The sequence below is a fragment of the Salvelinus fontinalis genome, chromosome 30 (assembly GCF_029448725.1).
Source record: "Salvelinus fontinalis isolate EN_2023a chromosome 30, ASM2944872v1, whole genome shotgun sequence".
Lineage (NCBI taxonomy): Eukaryota > Metazoa > Chordata > Actinopteri > Salmoniformes > Salmonidae > Salvelinus > Salvelinus fontinalis.
Genome location: NC_074694.1, coordinates 41072618 through 41094141, shown reverse-complemented (window position 1 = coordinate 41094141; position 21524 = coordinate 41072618). Strand labels below are relative to the sequence as shown.

Genomic DNA, 21524 nt, shown 5'->3' with positions numbered 1-21524 from the left:
TATTATGTGTATATACACAGTGTGTCTCTCTCGCTCTCTCACTCTCTCTCTGGTCTCGGCTCCACTCCCCCCCCCTCTCCCTCTCTCCTTCTGCTCCGGGCCCAGTTGTGAGGGGAAGTGTATCTGACTGGCACGGCCCACAGCCTTGATCTCTCTCCAGCAGGACCCCTCCTTAGAGCTGCCGGGAAACGGAAGGAAAGGGAGGAGAAGGAGGGGAGGGGTTACCATAGAACCCTCCCACTCACCTCCAATTATTCTAAAGAACATAGCCCGGGACCCGAATGGCCCACAACATTTCCCAACCTCCCAGAAACATCCACACAATGTTTAGCCTACACTCCCACTCCAGTCTGTTTTATCTTTTTAGCCATCTCTCCGTTACTGAAATTCCCCAGAATGAGAACACACTTTCCCACAGATGTCTCTCATCATAATACACACACAATTGATTCTGTTTTTGGACTGATGCCCTCTGATACCAACTATAGATTATGATGGAATAGGACGTTGATCATAATGTCTATTTATAAAAGCCAGATATTGGGAAAACACTAGGTCACTGCTGGGATTTTACCAGACACTGTCTGTATTGTTGAAACTGGGTGGGACATTGTATTCACATGAATAATAATTTAGTTTAGTTGTACCGCAAACAGATGAGGATATTTCTTTGCCTATCATTAGCTTTTTTCCTGTTCCATACAGGTTGTTATTGGGCGTGGATGGAAACCAAACCACAATGACAAAATAACACTCCCTAGTGATGTTCTCGATAACGCTGAAAGTCGGACTTCAGTATTTTCCCACGTCCCATCTGAAAGCTGGGCCTACAGTAACCTATTACGTAGATTCACCTTCAATTATTATGCCTTCAAGTAGTTGATTTCCCTCCAACTGAGATCACAGATAGATCACTCCCCAACTGGTCGTTGATTGTATACATTCCCCCAGAAGCCATTGGACACGTGCACTTTAAGTGGGCAGCTCTCTTTGTTGGCACAGAGTATGTAGGGAGGAGGAGGCCTATCTGTGCTTCTTAGACAAAGACCCCCAATTGACGTCTGAACAATGGAGCAGGCAGTGCACACAGCAGCATTCCGCCCTGGAGGATGGCACAATAGCTCTTTCTCCAGTGCCAGTTCAAAGCCAGGGCAATTGGGTTTTGCGGCAAAGGAGTGTAAAGAAACGACATCGAACATATCAAATCCACATGGATCACAATGACACATACAGTTATAGAGTACAATGTGCTGGCACATCAAGTCGTAGGGCTGACTCGCACCAGGGGAGGTGCCAGCCTGCCCACCACTTCAACAGGCCCTGCCTGGGGACACAATGCCACCCTGGGCACACGAGCACAGTGTCTTGGTGTCACCCATGCCCAGTGGTGCATGGGGTTGATGACATGCGGGCTCACACATGGCTGGGTGCAGAAGAATGAGCTCATCGCCGCCTGTTGACCTGTCAGAGAATTAGTGGTGGCGTGGCTAATTGTAGTTTCTGTGTAGTTTAATTCAGCTCTTCGTTTGTTCTCTGTTCTCATTTAATATCTAAAGCCATTCTTCTCTGCTCTTTTCGACCTGACCTTAGAGAGCCGTTTTATTTCTCTATTTGGTTAGGTCAGGGTGTGATTTGGGTGGGCATTCTATGTTTTCTATTTCTTTGTTTTTGGCCCGAGTGTGGTTCCCAATCAGAGGCAGCTGTCTATCGTTGTCTCTGATTGGGAATCATACTTAGGCAGCCTTTTTTCCCACCTAATGTTGTGGGTAATTTATTATTTTCCGTGCGTGTTTTGTGTGCGCCACGGATGTGTCACGTTCGGTTTCGGTTTACCTGTTGTTTTCTTTTGTGAAGGTTTGACTTTATTAAAGATGTGGAATTGCAAGCTGCGCCTCGGCTCCTCTATGACAGGGAGTTTGAAGACGGTGAACGTGACACCGTGTTTATATGTTGTGGCTCTCCTCAACTGCTCTGTCAATGTTTTGTAGATCGCTCTGCTCTGTTTATCTTTCAGATATGGGCAGTATCTAACATCACCAATGCAGTTGCTTTATTGGAGTCCAAATCAAACAGGATCCAAGAACATTATTCAGGCTGAACCACTATGTGATCGTTTCAACGACGTTAAAGATTGTGGGCAGATATTAGCAGGCAAAAAAAATCCACGTTCATTGAATGCCAAGGTTTCCAGGGACTCAAGGACATGGATAACCAGGGCTGTAGTAAAGTTTGTTATTGTTGTAAGATCGTTATAACCACTAACCGGGTCGTTATAACACTGTAAAAGAGGATCTGTCCTCAATGGCTGACCATTGCTAAAACAGGTTCAATCAAATATGTGCATCAATGCAGAGCGTCACTCTCAGGACAAGCAGTGATTCTGAAGGTGTATAGTACATATGCTGTATTATATTGTTAGTGTAGGCCTCTGGAACCCAGGGACACCAGGTGGAACCCTGGGGCCAGAGCAGAGGTAGGCCTGATTGGGGTGTAGCTGAGTAGAAAGGCCCTATTCTTCTGTGTAGGAGGGGGAAGAAACCCTGGTCCACTCAGAGAAGGAAGGAAGTGAGGCAGGCTGCCTGAGGGCGTAGAGAGAGAAGGCCCAGGTCAAGTCTCTCGCTCTCTCTCTCTTTCTCTCGTCTGCACAGCTCACTGCTCGAGGATCAGTGTGGCTCGTTGGGTGTAGGTTTTAGAGTTGGGGCCCCACCATACCTTTTGAGCACCGGGTCCTGTCCCATCTCAAAACCACCACCGAAGGCCTCCTTGCCAAGAGGTCTGTGGACGACCTCTTGGGCCTTTGCTACATCCTCCAACACCTCGACAACCCAAGGACATACATAAGGATATTGTTTGTGGACTTTAGCTCAACACAATCATTCCGGACCTGCTGCAGCACAAACTCACCCAGCTGATCGTATCTGACTCCATCAGGATACAGCGCATTAAGATGGGGGGGGCGTATTTCAGCACGGGGGCACCACAGCATTGCATGCTTTCCACCCTCCTTTACTCACTCTACGCCAATGACTGCACCTCCGATGACACAAACTACTCCAATGGCGACAGGTCCAAGTAATGTGGTGGCCTGGTGCAGTCAACAACCTGGAACTTAGCACAGTCAAAACCGTGGAGATGGTGGTTGACTTCTGGAAGTGACAAATCTGGTATCGGTTCTACACGTCCATCTCACCTCGTCTATCACCGTTTTGGGTCTGCGTCCGACCGCAGCAGGGGAAAACTGAAGCGCAACGTCCAGTCTGAGGAGAAGGTCATCAGCTGTCACCTGCCCACCGTCAAGGACCTGCACGCCTCCAGGAGCGTGCAGGTCAGATCATCGCCCACCCCGGACACCCCGTTTTGCAAAGACTCCGCTCTGGCAGACGGTTTAGGTCAATCATGACCAAAAGCCGCCCTCCACCTGAACAGTTTCCTCCCCACGTGCTGTGGCCCTCATCAACCGGCCATCGGGCTCATAGGGATGAAGTGACTTGGCATCGGGCCGAACACGGCACCTTGCCATCAATGGCCTCTAATACTAACAACCGCACTATACTGCGTTTGCACTATGTACACCTCTGCACAACACTGTATATGCACTGGATACATTCACCTTGACAGCATCCCTCTCTCTGCTTAGATACAGTATATCCCCCTCTCTAAATGGTATATTCCCACTGCAATCAGTCTAAACTCCGTAGTTTTATGTTTACTGTACTAATATTGCATATTCTGTATGATGTCTATGTGGAATACAGATGCGTGTCTATGTATTCTGTTTCTGTATTGTCTATTGCTGGCAGCACCTTCACTCTAAAGCAAATTCTGGTTGTGTGTAAATGTACACGGTGAAAAATGTCGATTCTCATAGTAGGACCATGTGTCTGGTACACTGTATGTAACTTATAGGCGAAATGTTTACCCCACACACAAGTATGCGCACACACACACATCCCTCTAGGCTGCAGACCACCATAGAACGCTATCGTCGTCTGACGTAAAGCGGTGTAGTGTTGAAGGGGGGGATAGACATAGAGAGGGATGCAAACATGACCTGGTATAGCCTGAGTCTCTGCTGCTTTTTGGTGCGATAATGTTACTTTGGACTGTGCTACTGAACTGCATTTGTGGTGCTGTTTTATTACGGTTTGTTTTTAAATAAGTGGCCTTTTTCTAAATAGTATACCTGTCCCTGTCCTGTAACAGTCGTATGACTCAGCATCATGTTGTCAGGTGACGGTGAGTTCCCTGTGCTCTTTCTCTCGTGTGGCTGCAGGTTTGAGAAGGGCCGTATCTACACCTACATCGGCGAGGTGGTGGTGTCGGTTAACCCTTACCGCGCCATGAACATCTACGGCCGAGACACCATCGAGCAGTACAAGGGCCGGGAGCTGTACGAGCGACCACCACATCTGTTCGCCATCGCAGACGCAGCCTACAAAGCCATGAAGAGGAGGAACAAGGACACGTGTATTGTCATCTCAGGTAACGGGGGGAGCCCTCTAAACGGCCAACCAAATCACAAAGTTATCTGTCTAGTGAACTAATTCCAGCATGTAAATACATCGCTAACATATTATAAGCTTTATAATAGGACATTCATAAGGCCTCATACATGCTTATAAGAAGTAATACATGTGCATATAACACTGGTTCAGGTCACCTCACGTCTTCCTGGATGCTAACTTAGATTTTGTTTGAAAATGTAGCTTTAAAGTTCAAACTTAATGTTCTCTCAAAATATTTTTGTAATGTCTAACTTTTGCTCTAATGTTTTCTGGCTGGAGTAATGTGATATTTGTAATTTAGGTGGAGAGTATTTTGGGGGAAATCGATATGACCCTGTTTAGTTGAAAATAGCAGGGTCAACTGTGGCCTTCTTTCTAAGAAAACAAGCCAAGTAACCACAAGCTGTGACGGCATGGTGAAAGTATTTGGTTGATAAAGCGCCACTTAGTGGTGAAGAGAGGAGTATTCTGTCTCGAATGGCTCAAAACCCAAAACTCACCTCAAAAAAGCCCATGATAATGGAGATCACATTTTAGAGGTTCCAATTGGATTCAAATCTGAAATGTCACGTACACTGCAGTACATTTACATTACATTTTTACATTTAAGTCATTTAGCAGACGCTCTTATCCAGAGCGACTTACAAATTGGTGCATTCACCTTATGATATCCAGTGGAACAACCACTTTACAATAGTGCATCTAACTCTTTTAAGGGGGGGGGGGGGTTAGAAGGATTACTTTATCCTATCCTAGATATTCCTTAAAGAGGTGGGGTTTCAGGTGTCTCCGGAAGGTGGTGATTGACTCCGCTGACCTGGCGTCGTGAGGGAGTTTGTTCCACCATTGGGGTGCCAGAGCAGCGAACAGTTTTGACTGGGCTGAGCGGGAACTGTACTTCCTCAGAGGTAGGGAGGCGAGCAGGCCAGAGGTGGATGAACGCAGTGCCCTTGTTTGGGTGTAGGGCCTGATCAGAGCCTGAAGGTATGGAGGTGCCGTTCCCCTCACAGCTCCGTAGGCAAGCACCATGGTCTTGTAGCGGATGCGAGCTTCAACTGGAAGCCAGTGGAGAGAGCGGAGGAGCAGGGTGACGTGAGAGAACTTGGGAAAGTTGAACACCAGACGGGCTGCGGCGTTCTGGATGAGTTGTAGGGGTTTAATGGCACAGGCAGGGAGCCCAGCCAACAGCGAGTTGCAGTAATCCAGACGGGAGATGACAAGTGCCTGGATTAGGACCTGCGCCGCTTCCTGCGTGAGGCAGGGTCGTACTCTGCGAATGTTGTAGAGCATGAACCTACAGGAACGGGTCACCGCCTTGATGTTAGTTGAGAACGACAGGGTGTTGTCCAGGATCACGCCAAGGTTCTTAGCACTCTGGGAGGAGGACACAATGGAGTTGTCAACCGTGATGGCGAGATCATGGAACGGGCAGTCCTTCCCCGGGAGGAAGAGCAGCTCCGTCTTGCCGAGGTTCAGCTTGAGGTGGTGATCCGTCATCCACACTGATATGTCTGCCAGACATGCAGAGATGCGATTCACCACCTGGTTATCAGAGGGGGGAAAGGAGAAGATTAATTGTGTGTCGTCTGCATAGCAATGATAGGAGAGACCATGTGAGGATATGACAGAGCCAAGTGACTTGGTGTATAGCGAGAATAGGAGAGGGCCTAGAACAGAGCCCTGGGGGACACCAGTGGTGAGAGCACGTGGTGCGGAGACAGATTCTCGCCACGCCACCTGGTAGGAGCGACCTGTCAGGTAGGACGCAATCCAAGCGTGGGCCGCGCCGGAGATGCCCAGCTCGGAGAGGGTGGAGAGGAGGATCTGATGGTTCACAGTATCAAAGGCAGCCGATAGGTCTAGAAGGATGAGAGCAGAGGAGAGAGAGTTAGCTTTAGCAGTGCGGAGCGCCTCCGTGACACAGAGAAGAGCAGTCTCAGTTGAATGACTAGTCTTGAAACCTGACTGATTTGGATCAAGAAGGTCATTCTGAGAGAGATAGCAGGAGAGCTGGCCAAGGACGGCACGTTCAAGAGTTTTGGAGAGAAAAGAAAGAAGGGATACTGGTCTGTAGTTGTTGACATCGGAGGGATCGAGTGTAGGTTTTTTCAGAAGGGGTGCAACTCTCGCTCTCTTGAAGACGGAAGGGACGTAGCCAGCGGTCAAGGATGAGTTGATGAGCGAGGTGAGGTAAGGGAGAAGGTCTCCGGAAATGGTCTGGAGAAGAGAGGAGGGGATAGGCTCAAGCGGGCAGGTTGTTGGGCGGCCGGCCGTCACAAGACGCGAGATTTCATCTGGAGAGAGAGGGGAGAAAGAGGTCAAAGCACAGGGTAGGGCAGTGTGAGCAGAACCAGCGGTGTCGTTTGACTTATCAAACGAGGATCGGATGTCGTCGACCTTCTTTTACAAAGCTATAGCAAATGATGGCACTATATAACACAAATAATTATGTTTTTCCATTGCAGGGGAGAGTGGAGCCGGAAAGACGGAAGCCAGCAAATACATCATGCAATACATCGCTGCTATAACAAACCCCGGCCAAAGAGCTGAGGTCGAAAGGTGAGAAATTATTGCCATTAAGTTGCCATTTTAACCTTCTCAGAATGTCCCTTTTTTAAAATCTGGATGATGTAACTTTTTGGGTGACCTGACCAAATTCGCATAGGAATGTGACCCACCGCCTCAATTCGGTCTTATGTAGCAAAATTTGAAATTGTGTTTCTTACATTGGATAAAAGTAGAGCTAGAAAGTGATATATCGTCCACTGTAGTTGAGGAATAATGGAAAAGCAATTATGCTTTGGATGTTGCTTAACTTGTAATCCCACTTTTGAGAAAATGGCCCTTCACTGTTTCAGTACACCAACTGGAGAGCTCTTCTTTGTCTACACCCATTCAGCATCGTTCACACCCTCTTAAGCCTTAGCTCCACCCATCTCTTTAAGGATTCACATGTGAGGCCATGTGCTAAACAGAGTGAGCAAAACAATTAACCATAATCCTAAACCATACTACAAGCAATACAAACTGATTGTCATAGCTAACCACCATGCATGAATCTGCATGTAGTTAAAGCTAACCAACTACACTACCGGTCAAATGTTTTAGAACACCCACTCAAGGGTTTTTCTTTATTTTTACTATTTTCTACATTGTAGAACAATAGTGAAGACATCAAAACTATGAAATAACACATATGGAATCATGTAGTCACCAACAAAGTGTTAAACAAATCTAAACATATTTTATATTTGGGGTTCTTCAAAAAGCCACCCTTTGCCTTGAGGACAGCAAGGATTATCCACACGTACTTAGCAGCTCATGTTATAGACAGAAGCATGCTACATGTCAGACCAATCCGAACTCCTTTCTCGGCATGTCCAGCCCATCCATTATCTCCGCCAATCATGGCTAGCGGGAAGGTTCCTGTCTTTTTCCTTCGCTAAACCAACTAGGCTCATAAAATTTTTTTATTTACAGATGGCATACAAGTTTGTTATTAAGGCACATGAAAGTTCACATGTTTACGTTCAAATGCATCTCATGTGAAGTAGTGACGTGTGACGTACACCTAGTTTCTTGAAACAGGTCACAAATGTGTTTAAGATCTGTCATTCTCACTGAAAGCAAGTCTGAGAAGCGGTAGATCTGAAAATAATTAAAATTAGTTTTGAAGTTGCATTGGTATTCACTGCAATGTTGTAGTTCCCAAGGTATGTCAATTCTGATTAGCCAATAGGCTTTCATGATTGTGCAGGCGTTTCATATGATTAGTTCAGCGCAAGACTACCCACCTCGCCTCTCCTGCCAAATTCAAAACCAAGGCAGCGCTGAAGATTAGCGATTTTGTTTTCACATGGCTAGCGGCTAGCAAGCCTTTTTTCGTTATTTAAAAGGGTGCAAAAATGTCATCAGCTAAGATAAGGCAATTGTATGCTTATTTATTGCGTCTTGGACAAGGGAATATGGATTTGTTTTACTGAAGGACTGGTCTGTTTGCGCTCCCTGTTGTAAAACTGTCGTTTGTCGGACATCAAGTGCATGGCGTCATTTTGAAACAGAGACATGATAAAAACTTCAAGGATGAGGCGGACAAGCCGGAAGGAATCAAGAGGGCCGTGTCCAGGATTGAAAAGCAAACCAGTGGGTTTACAAATCTACTTGCAGTCAAAAATCAAGCTACAGAGGGGAGCTATAAAGTTGCGCAGTATTGCTAAACATGGAAAACCATTTACTAAATGGGGAATATATCAAGGAGGCTTTCCTCAGTAGTTTGCAGGTTTTATTTGATGGATTGCCTAACAAAGACTGTCACGTTCGTCGTAATGATTAGACCAAGGCGCAGCGTGAGTAGAGTTCCACATCATTTTAATAAATCGAAACTCACTGAACAAAACAACAAACAACCAAACGGAAACGTGATGCTACTGATGTGCACTAAGGCAACTATACATAAACAAGATCCCACAACACAAATGAGGAAAATGGCTACCTAAATATGATCCCCAATCAGAGACAACGATAAACAGCTGTCTCTGAATGGGAACCATATCAGGCCAACATAGACATACAAAAAACCCTAGACATACAAAAACCCTAGACATACGAAAACTAGAGTACCCACCCTAGTCACACCCTGACCTAACCAAAATATTTAGAAAAACAGAGATATCTAAGGTCAGGGCGTGACAAAGACACAATCATCTCAAAGAAAGAAGACATGCCTGTGTCTGCCAGAAATGTCGAAAGGCTCGTTACCGAGATGGTTGAAAATGTAATGGAGCGGCATACTGTAGAGTTAAAAGAGGCACCTGTGTTTAGTGTGGCTCTTGATGAGAGTGTGGGTGTGAATGACATTCCACGTCTGGCAGTTGTTGCAAGATACTGTGGCTCAGAGCAGGTACGTGAGGAGATGCTTTGTCTAAAACCCATGCATGGTACGACTAAAGGGGAAGATGTAGCAAAAGCCTTCACAGATCATTTTGAGAATTTGTCGATTTATTAAAAACATATTCGCTATTACAACTGACTATACCCCCGCTATGGTGGGGAAACATAAAGGATTCGCAAAGCTGACTGAAGATAAGATTGGCCACCCCGTGGTTAAATGTCACTGTATCATTCACCAAGTTAATCTGTGTTCCAAGATCAAGCCCGTGGTGCTAAGGGACAGCGCCACTGTTTAGCAAGCTATGGAATACTTCCGTTTGTGGGCAATTAGATATTCAACAGACACAATTAGTTGTAATGCACATATGGAAATCATTAGTGGCGCGCAGATCTTTAGAAATGGTAGGGTAAATTGGCACACCGCACCGAAAAGGTTGCCGATCCCCTGCTCTACACTATACTTGTTTTGCCACATAAACTGAAATTAGGCGAATTATTAGAATCTTAAAATGCCTCTTTTCCTAATGTTGAAATCAGGTTCATTTTCGGTTCTGAAAGAGTCTGGCGTGCTAAGCTCTGGAATAGATCAATGACATTGAACGGCCTGGGATCCCCTTGGAGAGATTTGAGAACCTCTACTTCACTATACAGTACTGTGCTGTCTAAACTTGGGAAACATAGATGTCTACGATCAATGTCTGGACCAACTCGAGGCCAGTCCCTATTTCTATGCTTCCCGTTCTCAAGTTTTGTTTTTGGGTCTTTAACTTTAGGTTTTGTACACCAGCTTTAAACAGCTGAAAGTACAACATTTTTGGTTATGGGAATATATTTCACAGCGGTTTAGATGGTACAATGATTCTCTACACCATACTTTCTTGTTTTGCCACAAAAACAGAAATTAGGCGAACTATTTGAATTTTAGCAACCAGGAAATGGCGAAGTGATTTCTGTATAGTGCATCTTTAACAATCTGGGAAAGCAGAAGTAACCAGAAATTATGGCCTGTGAGTGTGATAAAACTGTAGGTAAAAGTATTGACCACCATATCAACAGTGGAATGTACTGGGAGTGTGGAAGTGTGAGAAAGAAAAAGAGCTTTGCCACAGGAATATAGTGGCACATCCTTATAGGCCTTATTTGCTAAGGTACACGTGCAGTTTCAATGTAAACAGCAAGCAATGTCACCGCATATCTTGCGTATGTACAGTATCTCATATCAGGTCTTGACTAGTTATAATTTATAACTACAGTGACCCGAAGAGCAAATCTCTTGTAGGCATTGGTTGAAGCTCAATGTTAAATTCAAATCACCATCTTACCATCATATCTAAGCCAATTCTGGACGTTTAAATTTTTTGTTGTTGTTTTCGGTTCTGAATGAATGTTGAAAATACTTTCTCAACTTTTTTTTATTGTACTGTAATGTACTGCACTCTGCTTTGCTTTACTATTTTTACTGCAGTGGTTCTGAAACCTCTCCTTCGGGACGTTTCAAGTGTTAATGTCATATGCACAAGTACAGTAAAATGTCTTTCTTGCAAACTCAAAACCCAACAATGAAATAATCAATAACAATGGATTACTAGAAAAAAAACACAAGAAATACTGTATTAAATGCACAATTAAGTAAGTAAGCGTACTATATACAATAAATATATTTTTTACGTCAGTTCCAATAATATATTTAAAATGTGCAGGGATACTAGAGTGATTGAGGTAGATAGGTACAGTTGAAGTCGGAAGTTTACAAACACTTAGGTTGGAGTCATTAAAACTCGTTTTTCAACCACTCCACAAATTTCTTGTCAACAAACTATAGTTTTGGCAAGTCGGTTAGGACATCTACTTTGTGCATGACACAAGTAATTTTTCCAACAATTGTTTACAGACAGATTATTTCACTTATAATTCACTGTATCACAATTCCAGTGGGTCAGAAGTTTACATACACTAAGTTGACTGTGCCTTTAAACAGCTTGGAAAATTCCAGAAACTGATGTCATGGCTTTAGAAGCTTCTGATAGGCTAATTGATAGCATTTGAGTCAATTGGAGGTGTACCTGTGGATGTATTTCAAGGCCTACCGTCAAACTCAGTGCCTCTTTGCTTGACATCATGGGGAAATCAAAAGAAATCAACCAAGACCTCAGAAAAATAAATTGTAGACCTCCACAAGTCTGGTTCATCCTTAGGAGCTATTTCAAAATGCCTGAAGGTACTGCATTCATCTGTACAAACAACAGTACGCAAGTATAAACACCATGGAACCACGCAGCTGTCATACCGCTCAGGAAGGAGACGTGTTCTGTCTCCTAGAGATGAACGTACTTTGCTGCGATAAGTGCAAATCAATCCCAGAACAACAGCAAAGGACCTTGTGGAGATGCTGGAGGAAACAGGTACAAAAGTATCTATATCTACAGTAGAACGAGTCCTATATCGACATAACCTGAAAGGCCGCTCAGCAAGGAAGAAGCCATTGCTCCAAAACCGCCATAAAAAAGCCGGACTACGGTTTGCAACTGCACATGGGGACAAAGCTCGTACTTTTTGGAGAAATATCCTCTGGTCTGATGAAACAAAAATTTAACTGTTTAGCAATAATGACCATCGTTGTGTTTGGAGGAAAAAGGGGGAGGCTTGCAAGCCGAAGAACACCATCCCAACATTGAAGCACGGGGGTGGCAGCATCATGTTGCTGGAGTGCTTTTCTGCAGGGGGGACTGGTGCACTTCACAAAATAGATGGCATCATGAGGGAGGGAAATTATGTGGATATATTGAAGAAACATCTCAAGGCATCAGGAAGTTAAAGCTTGGTCTCAAATGGGTCTTTCAAATGGACAATGACCCCAAGCATACTTCCAAAGCTGTGGCAAAATGGCTTAAGGACAACAAAGTCAAGGTATTGGAGTGGCCATCACAAAGCCCTGACCTCAATCCTATAGAAAATGTGTGGGCAGAACTGAAAAAGCTTGTGCGAGCAAGGAGGCCTACAAACCTGACTCAGTTACACCAGCTCTGTCAGGAGGAATGGGCCAAAATTCACCCAACTTATTGTGGGAAGCTTGTGGAAGGCTACCCAAAACATTTGACGCAAGTTAAACAGTTTAAAGGCAATGCTTCCAAATACTAATTGAGTGAATGTAAACTCCTGACCCGCTGGGAAAGTGATGAAAGAAATAAAAGCTGAAATAAATAATTCTCTCTACTATTATTCTGACATTTCACATTCCTAAAATAAAGTGGTGATCCTAACTGACCTAAGACAGGGACTTTTTACTAGGATTAAATGTCAGGAATTGTGAAAATGAGTTTACATGTATTTGGCTAAGGTGTATGTAAACTTCCGACTAAAGTTGTGTATGGGTAAGGGGACAAGGCAATAGGATCTAAGATACACAGAGTAGCAGCAGCTTGTATGTGAGCTTGGGTGTGTAGAGTCAGTGAGAAAATTGAATGAGCGTTTGTGTGTTGGAGTGACAGAATGTGTGAGTGTGTAGGGCCCTGTGAGTGTCCATAGAGACAGAGCAAACATTGAAATAAAAGATCAATAAAGATACAATATTAAGTCAGATAGACCGTGTAGCTATTTTGTTAGCTATTTATCAGTTGTATTACTTGGGGATAGAAGCTGTTCAAGAGCCTGTTGGTGTCAGACTTGATGCACCGGTAACACTTGCTATGCGCCAGCAGAGAAAATAGTCTATGGCTTGGGTGTTTGGAGTCTTTAATGATTTTCCGGACTTTCTTTTCATACCGCCTGATATAGAGGTCCTGGATGGCAGGGAGCTCAGCAGCAGTGATGTACTGGGCTGTCCGCGCAACCCTCTGTAGCGCCATGCGATCGAGGGCGGTACTCTTGCCATGCCAAGCAGTGATGCAGCCAGTCAAAATGTGTCACTTGCACAGGATACAGAATGTGTAAACGGTACAGTAAAATGTTTACTTGTATAGTGGAGTCTTTTGTTTGCTAAACAATGAACCATAATTCCAACTCATAACATTACTACCCTGCATGTATATACTGTACAGTGCATTCGGAAAGTATTCAGACCCCTCAACTTTTTCCACATTTTGTTACGTTACTCGTTTAATCCTCAATCTACACACACTACCCCATAATGACAAAGCAAAAACATTATTTTTTTGCAAATATCTTGCAAATATTTTTTTTTTAATCACATTTACATAAGTATTCGGACCCTTTACTCAGTACTTTGTTGAATCACCTTTGGCCGCGATTACAGCCTCAAGTCTTTTTGGGTCTGACACTACAAGCCTGGCACACCTGTATTTGGGGCGTTTCTCCCATTCTTCTCTGGAGATCCTCTCAAGCTCTGTCAGGTTGGATGGGGAGCGTTGCATCTCTCCAGAGATGTTCAAGTCCGGGCTCTGGCTGGGCCACTCAAGGACATTCAGACACTTGTCCCGAAGCCACTCCTGCGTTGTCTTGGCTGTGTGCTTAGGGTCGTTGTCCTGTTGTAAGGCGAAGCTTCATCCCTGTCAGGTCCTGAGTGCTCTGGATCAGGTTTTCATCAAGGATCTCTCTGTACTTTGCTTCTTTCATCTTTCCCTCGATCCAGACTAGTCTCCCAGTCCCTGCCGCTGAAATACATCCCCAGAGCATGATGCTGACACCACCTTGCTTGCCCGTAGGCATGATGCCAGGTTTCCTCCAGACGTGACGCTTGGCATTCAGGCCAAAGAGTTCAATCTTGGTTTCATCAGACCAAAGAATATTGTTTCTCATGGTCTGACTCCTTTAGGTGCCTTTTGGCAAATTCCAATCGGGCAGCATGTGCATTTTACTGAGGAGTGGCTTTCCATCTGGCCACTCTACCATAAAGGCCTGCTTGGTGGAGTGCTGCAGAGATGGTTGTCCTCCTGGAAGGTTCTCCTATCTCCACAGATGAACTCTGGAGCTCTGTCAGAGTGACCATCGGGTTCTTGGTCACCTCCCTGACCAAGGCTTTTCTCCTCCGATTGCTCATGTTATGTTATGAACTATATTTTTTTCTCAATGACATGTATTGCTAAAATGAAGGTTTAAGGAATAACAGGCAGGCGAACCATTACTACAAGACAAACTAGCTCGCTCGCTCAAGCATGATGGTCTTGTAAGTATAAAAGCAAAGCTTGCTTTCCTATAATAACAACAAACCTTGAAAACGAAGTGGAATGGGATTAATGTGGTGTATGAAGAATCCAATACTTTAACTTGTATGCGGTACAAATCACATTATAGTTAGATCACCTCCTCTAAGAGTATGAATTAGGCTGTTTGAGAAGGTTTGAATCCTAAGCAACCTGCACACACAATATTCAAAGTACAATAGACAGTGGTCCATTATTACCTTTTTATTTTATTGTACTTTATTACGATGATTTGAGAGCTATAACTGTTTGATACAATTTTGCAAAGAAAACAGGAACCATTCTGGATTAGAGATGAATAAAAACGTGAATGGCTATTTAGGAAAGATGTATCCCTGGTTGCAAATGTGATCTCCAAAGCTTGGAAGATGCGACAAGATAAGTTGTATACTACAAATGGTTTTATTTGTATTTCTCAATAGTTTTTCCCTGCCGTATGAATGTATGTTTATTTTAACTCACTTATTTGATTTTGCTACAGCAAATACAGTGTCTTAAAAGGCCATGTGGGCTGGGAATCCTGAAGATGCACGACACTATAATAAGGAAATCAAGCAAAACAATCATAGCTTCCATAGTCGGTCAAAGATGTCTGCTGGAAAACCTTGGTAGAGCATGGGTGGAGTAGGCATTGTGGTGCTCGTGAATTTACTTTCTTTTCCAGCTTCAGACCATTGCCTACGTGTCATTTAAAATGTACTTCGTTGTTTTTAACACACATGTGGCTGGCACGCAACACTCGTGAGAAAGTCCCAAGTTTTTTTTTTTTAACAAGGCAAGTCAGTTAAGAACACATTCTTATTTACAATGACGGCCTAGGAACAGTGGGTTAGCTGCCTTGTTCAGGGGCAGAACAACATATTTTGACCTTGTCAGCTCAGAGATTCGATCTAGCAACCTTTCGGTTACTGGCCCAGTGCTCTAACCCCTAGCGTACCTGTCGCCCCTGTTTATTGCATTTTGGTGCTGAATATATTGCGCCTGACCCACTACATATTCCCTGTAGCCATTTAACTGAGAACCTGTATTTTTGTGTTTTAAAAAAAAGTCAATACTAACCCCCAACTCTCACAGTCCTGCCCTCTAAGGTCTGCCCTATCAGTCAGGAAACACTACAGTCTGTATGGAGCTCAGATTTATGCGAGAGCCACAGCAGGCTGTGTCTCGTGTGTGTGTGTGTGTGTGTGTGTGTGGGGGGGGGGGGGCAGGCATGCAGCACAGTGTATGGGTGAGGAGCCTGCGTTCTGACCTAGCACTACACAGCATTAATCATCAGTGCCAAAGCAGTCTGTGTGTTAAGGAGAGTTGTGGTATACTTCTGCGAAAAGAACTTGCCGATAAAAGACATTTCAAACACCTATAAACATTTTTTATTTATTTATTTTTATTTCACCTTTATTTAACCAGGTAGGCAAATTGAGAACACGTTCTCATTTACAATTGCGACCTGGCCAAGATAAAGCAAAGCAGTTCGGCACATACAACAACACATAGTTACACATGGAGTAAAACAAACATACAGTCAATAATACAGTGAAAAATAAGTCTATATACAATATGAGCAAGTGAGGTGAGATAAGGGAGGTGAAGGCAAACAAAATATATATATAAATAAATAAAAATATAAAAAGGCCATGGTGGTGAAGTAAATACAATATAGCAAGTAAAAAAAACACTGGAATGGTTGGTTTGCAGTGGAAGAAGGTGCAAAGTAGAGATAGAAATAATGGGGTGCAAAGGAGCAAAATAAATAAACACAGTAGGTAAAGAGGTAGTTGTTTGGGCTAAATTATAGATGGGCTGTGTACAGGTGCAGTAATCTATGAGCTGCTCTGACAGCTGGTGCTTAAAGCTAGTAAGGGAGATAAGTGTTTCCAGTTTCAGAGATTTTTGTAGTTCGTTCCAGTCATTGGCAGCAGAGAACTGGAAGGAGAGGCGGCCAAAGGAAGAATTGGTTTTGGGGGTGACCAGAGAGATATACCTGCTGGAGCGCGTGCTACGGGTGGGCGTTGCTATGGTGACCAGCGAGCTGAGATAAGGGGGGACTTTACCTAGCAGGGTCTTGTAGATGACCTGGAGCCAGTGGGTTTGGCGACGAGTGTGAAGCGAGGGCCAGCCAACGAGAGCGTACAGGTCGCAGTGGTGGGTAGTATATGGGGCTTTGGTGACAAAACGGATGGCACTGTGATAGACTGCATCCAATTTATTGAGTAGGGTTTTGGAGGCTATTTTGTAAATGACATGTCCAGGCCCAGATGGGCCCCATAAATGACAGGCGACTCTAGGATTTGAGTGAGTAATGACTGTACTACTGAAATCAATGTGAATAAAGCTGAGAGCCACATAAGGCGAAACAGCGCCTCTGGTCACCCCAGGCGCATTTGTTATTGTTTTTTGTTTTGTTCATGAAATGGAGCAGAGGAGCACCCAGCATTGTGGTAAAAGAATCATAGTCCCTACTCTGCTTTTCTATTGCATGTGCAAGGTTGTCAGAGGGCGGGGAAAAAACAGTGTTCGTTGTTGTTTGTTTATCTCTATGGGCTAAGGATCAGCCGGGCTAGGCCTAGTGTCAGGTAATAGGAGCCAGGGGAGCTGTTCGGAGTACTTTTTAAAAGATGTGTCGCCTCTCTCTCTCCAGGGTGAAAAACATGCTGCTGAAATCCAACTGCGTCCTGGAGGCCTTCGGCAACGCCAAGACCAACCGCAACGACAACTCCAGCCGCTTCGGCAAGTACATGGACATCAACTTCGACTTCAAGGGAGATCCCATCGGAGGCCACATCAACAACTACCTGCTGGAGAAGGTAGGGGGGGGTGGGGGCACTGGGGAGCAGTGAGATCACCTGTTATAAATAAATGATCCAGTTATGTTTCACTCTGTCTGACTCAAACCATCTGTTTCTCTTACAGTCCAGAGTCATCTTCCAGCAGGAGGGGGAGAGAAGCTTCCACTCATTCTACCAGGTGTGTGTGTGTGTGTGTGTGTGTGTGTGTGTGTGTGTGTGTGTGTGTGTGTGTGTGTGTGTGTGTGTGTGTGTGTGTGTGTGTGTGTGTGTGTGTGTGTGAGAGTATAGATGCGCGTGTGTGTTACATGTCAGACTGATGCCACCATAAGCTGGTATACAGACCAGATGGGTCTGTGACTGTGTTGATCATACAGGCTTGGTGATACAACTCTACGCTGCCATTTAGAAATACCCATCCTTTCACCTGATTTAACTCCTCAAATACACATTCATCTTTCTCACTCCATAAATTCCCCCATTCTCAAAGTACTTCACCCTACATTGGTCAGGACACAATGTAGGGTTTCTTAACCTCTGATCCATATTACTGTGAAGTTACATAATGTATGACTCACCGCACCATTTGAAATGAAATGGTTTAGAATGTAAATACTGAACAATACTGAACAGTCTTGGACATGTGTCACTACTGACTCTGTGTCTTCCTTCTCTTTCTCTCTCTCTCGCGCTCTCTCTCTTGCGCGCTCTCTCTTTCTCTCTCTCGCTCTCTCGCTCTCTTTCTTTGTTCTCCTCAGATGGTTAAAGGGGGTTCTGAGTCCCTCTTGCGTTCCCTCCACGTCTCGAAGGACCCCACAGCCTACAGCTACATCAAAGTAGGAGGCCAGGTCAAGGTAGGTTACCACATAAGTATATCCGCTTTGACCCTTTGTGTAAAGAGCCACAAAATGTCACTTTTATTTCTCAAGTTCTAAACCGTGAATGTCACTAATGCTGAGTTTATTTGGTGAAGCTGTTTATTTTTACAGGAATAAATCAAACGCAAGCCCCCATGCTCAGCAGATGTGCACGGTTGTTTGAATTTCTGATCCCGTGAGCAGCTGTGTTTACAACTCATGCTTTTGTGTTGCATAAGAAGATGTGCAGCTATTACATGAATTCAAAGTCATATATTCTGTAGGAATATCCAAAGGGTGCCAATGATGTCATGGTTTTGAGTGTCCGTCCCTCTAAAAGAAGCTTTTGTGAAATTTTTGGGAGCTGTATAATTCCAGCTGTTAACACACGCCAGCAAGCATCTCCGTTCTGCTGTCTCTGCACTTGAAGTTTAATAAGTAGGAGCAAAACAAAGTTGTATAACAACAAACAGCGTGACGTCATGGAACGGAGCAAGGCCAAAACAGCTGAAGTGGTTTGTACATGGTGTGCAATGCTCCCATTTTTATAGAAACAGTCCTCGGCTAATACTCACACCATCATGTCTTAAAGACATTTGTGGTCATCTTGTCATTCCTACTTTATGACTTTGGCTGCTGGGAGGAGGAACATGTCAGGAATGAACTCATACTTGCCAAAGTGAGGAAGTGGTGTACAGTATTTGGCCGGTGTTACAGACTAGTGAAAAGTACGTGTCAAGTAAATCATTTTTGGACTAAGTTTTACTTCAAAATTGACAAAATGTTGAACGTGTTTTGTGTGAAGGGAACAGAAACGTTCCTTTTGTTTCCAGTTTGATTGTCCTACTCATCCATTCCGTCCCTTCTTTCTCCCCATCACAGTCGTCCATTAACGATGGTGCTGATTTCAAAGCAGTGGCGGACGCCATGAAGGTGATCGGCTTCACACCAGATGAAATCCAGACTGTTTACAAGGTCCTGGCCACTATCCTGCACCTGGTAATACCCCATATTGACTCCTATTCCCCTACCCTTTGCTCCAATGCTATCACTCCACCTAGTCTCTTTAGTTTACAGGTATATTCCTTGTATTCCTGTATTTATCTCCATGTGACCTCTCCCAGGGGAACCTGACGTTTGGTGTGGACGGCGACACAACGCTGATTGAGAACACCAAGGTGGTGGCGGTGATCGGGGTCCTGCTGGCCACTAAGGAGGAGAATGTGGAAAAGGCCCTGCTCTACCGCACCGTTGCCACCGGCCGCGACGTCATCGACAAGCAGCACACGACCCAGGAGGCCAGTTACGGCCGGGATGCCTTGGCCAAGGTAGCTACTGCTAGTACGCTAAGTTAGCCAATTCACAGTTAAGTTAACTGTCAAAATGCTGACTCTTAGCTTATGCTAGCTAATGCTAGCACGCTACGTTGGCCGCTTCACAGCAGCAGACGCTAACTCTCAATGCTAGTGCTAACCCTCAAAAAGGGTCTGGGAAATGGGCCCCAATGTTAGACGTGGTAGGCCTAACCCGTTTTTTAAAGTAGCCAGGGTATTATTATGAATTATTCTGGGTAAAATAGCAGCCAGTGTAGGTAGCTGACCTATAGCACCCTGCGGTCTCTCATATGACCTTTATCTACTGTTGTCTGCCTTGGCATTGGGGCGTGTGACCCACAGGCTATGTACGAGAGAATGTTCTGTTGGATCGTGGGAAGGATCAATGATGTCATCGAAGTGAAGAACTATGACGCCAAAGTCCACGGGAAGAACACAGTCATCGGAGTGCTGGACATCTACGGCTTTGAGATCTTTCAGAACAACAGGTTTGGAGACGTGTCCGCTAGAAAAATGTCAACATTGAATGTATTTCAGCGTAGAATGCCTACTTGAGTAAGTCTCTACATCAATATGACATATACTGATTTTATCCGCAATCTCTCAGTCATGACACTTTTGTATGTAACACGAGTATAAAACCCGGGTCACAGCCATTCACTCACCCTCTCCTTCCCTGTCTGTCTGTCTGTCTGTCAGCTTTGAGCAGTTCTGTATCAACTATTGCAATGAGAAGCTGCAGCAGCTCTTCATTCAGCTTGTGCTGAGGCAGGAACAGGAAGAGTACCAGCGCGAGGGAATCCCCTGGAAACACGTAAGGCCACATCTTGGTTCCACTCCACTCATGTCTTGTATTGCCTCCAACAGCATGGTTAATTTGCGTCAAGTCATTCTCCTTCAGTTGATTATGACTTTTAGGGAACGTCTTACTCCCTGTGCTGGTTGTACTGATATGCTGATCCCCTGTTTTCTCTCTGTGCCTGGGCGTAGATTGACTACTTCAACAACCAGATCATTGTGGACCTGGTTGAGCTGCAACACAAGGGCATCTTCTCTGTGCTGGATGAGGCCTGTATGAACGTGGGCAAAGTCACCGACGAGGTCTTCTTACAGGGGCTCAACAGCAAGCTGGCCAAGCACGCCCACTACACTAGCCGCAAGGTACGTTGGGAAACAATCCTTTTCAATTCGTGAATTGAATTTCAATTCATTGACTGAATTGAAAGTGGAATTTACCTCAACAATGTGGACACATGGATATTTTCAAGGGTTGTTCCAGGCGATTACCTACGTAATTCTGTTAGCCCAACGACCTAGCCCGTATGACAAGACTGAGGACTGTATACTTTGGTTAGTTTAGATGATCAGCTCCATCAAATGTTCTTTAAAGGTCCAATGCAGACGTTTTTATCTCAATATGAAATAATTTCTGTGTACCATTAAGTGCAATACTATGGTTGTTTTCAATTAAAACGGTCAAAAAGAAACATAAATAGCTTCTTAGCAAAGAGTCATTTCTCAGGCAAATTTTTTGCTTATGATTGTCTGGGAGTGGTCTGAGCGGAGAGAGGGAAAAACTGAAAATAGGCTGAGATGTCTGAAACACTTTCTTATTGGTCTATTAACTAATTTACCGCATGGTGATGTCACCAGGTTGGCCAAAACTCAATCCCACCAAAACAGGCAACAATTCAGGCTTTCTTTTCAACAACTATTACACTAAAATGGCATTATCATAATTTTCACAATTTCACAGTATTATTCCAACCTCATATCAAATCAAATGTATTTATATAGCCTTCAGACATCAGCTGATATCTCAAAGTGCTGTACAGAAACCCAGCCTAAAACCCCAAACAGCAATCAATGCAGGTGTAGAAGCACGGAGGCTAGGAAAAATTCCCTAGAAAGGCCAAAACCTAGGAAGAAACCTAGAGAGGAACCAGGCTATGATAGTGTGGAAATACATATAAAACACTACACTGGGCCATTAAAG

At 44.4% G+C, this 21524-nt stretch overlaps 1 protein-coding gene across 1 annotated transcript in view; it reads left to right on the top strand.

Moving 5' to 3' along the window:
- Window positions 1-21524, top strand: part of LOC129829230 (unconventional myosin-Id) — a 128308-nt gene that overhangs the window by 26235 nt on the left and 80549 nt on the right. Inside the window, exons 2-11 of the mRNA XM_055890894.1 lie at window positions 4274-4482; window positions 6971-7064; window positions 17193-17358; window positions 17465-17518; window positions 18096-18191; window positions 19077-19193; window positions 19319-19522; window positions 19871-20016; window positions 20228-20342; window positions 20519-20689. Of these exons, the coding sequence (XP_055746869.1) occupies window positions 4274-4482; window positions 6971-7064; window positions 17193-17358; window positions 17465-17518; window positions 18096-18191; window positions 19077-19193; window positions 19319-19522; window positions 19871-20016; window positions 20228-20342; window positions 20519-20689 (1372 nt within the window). The remainder of the gene's footprint in view (window positions 1-4273; window positions 4483-6970; window positions 7065-17192; window positions 17359-17464; window positions 17519-18095; window positions 18192-19076; window positions 19194-19318; window positions 19523-19870; window positions 20017-20227; window positions 20343-20518; window positions 20690-21524) is intronic.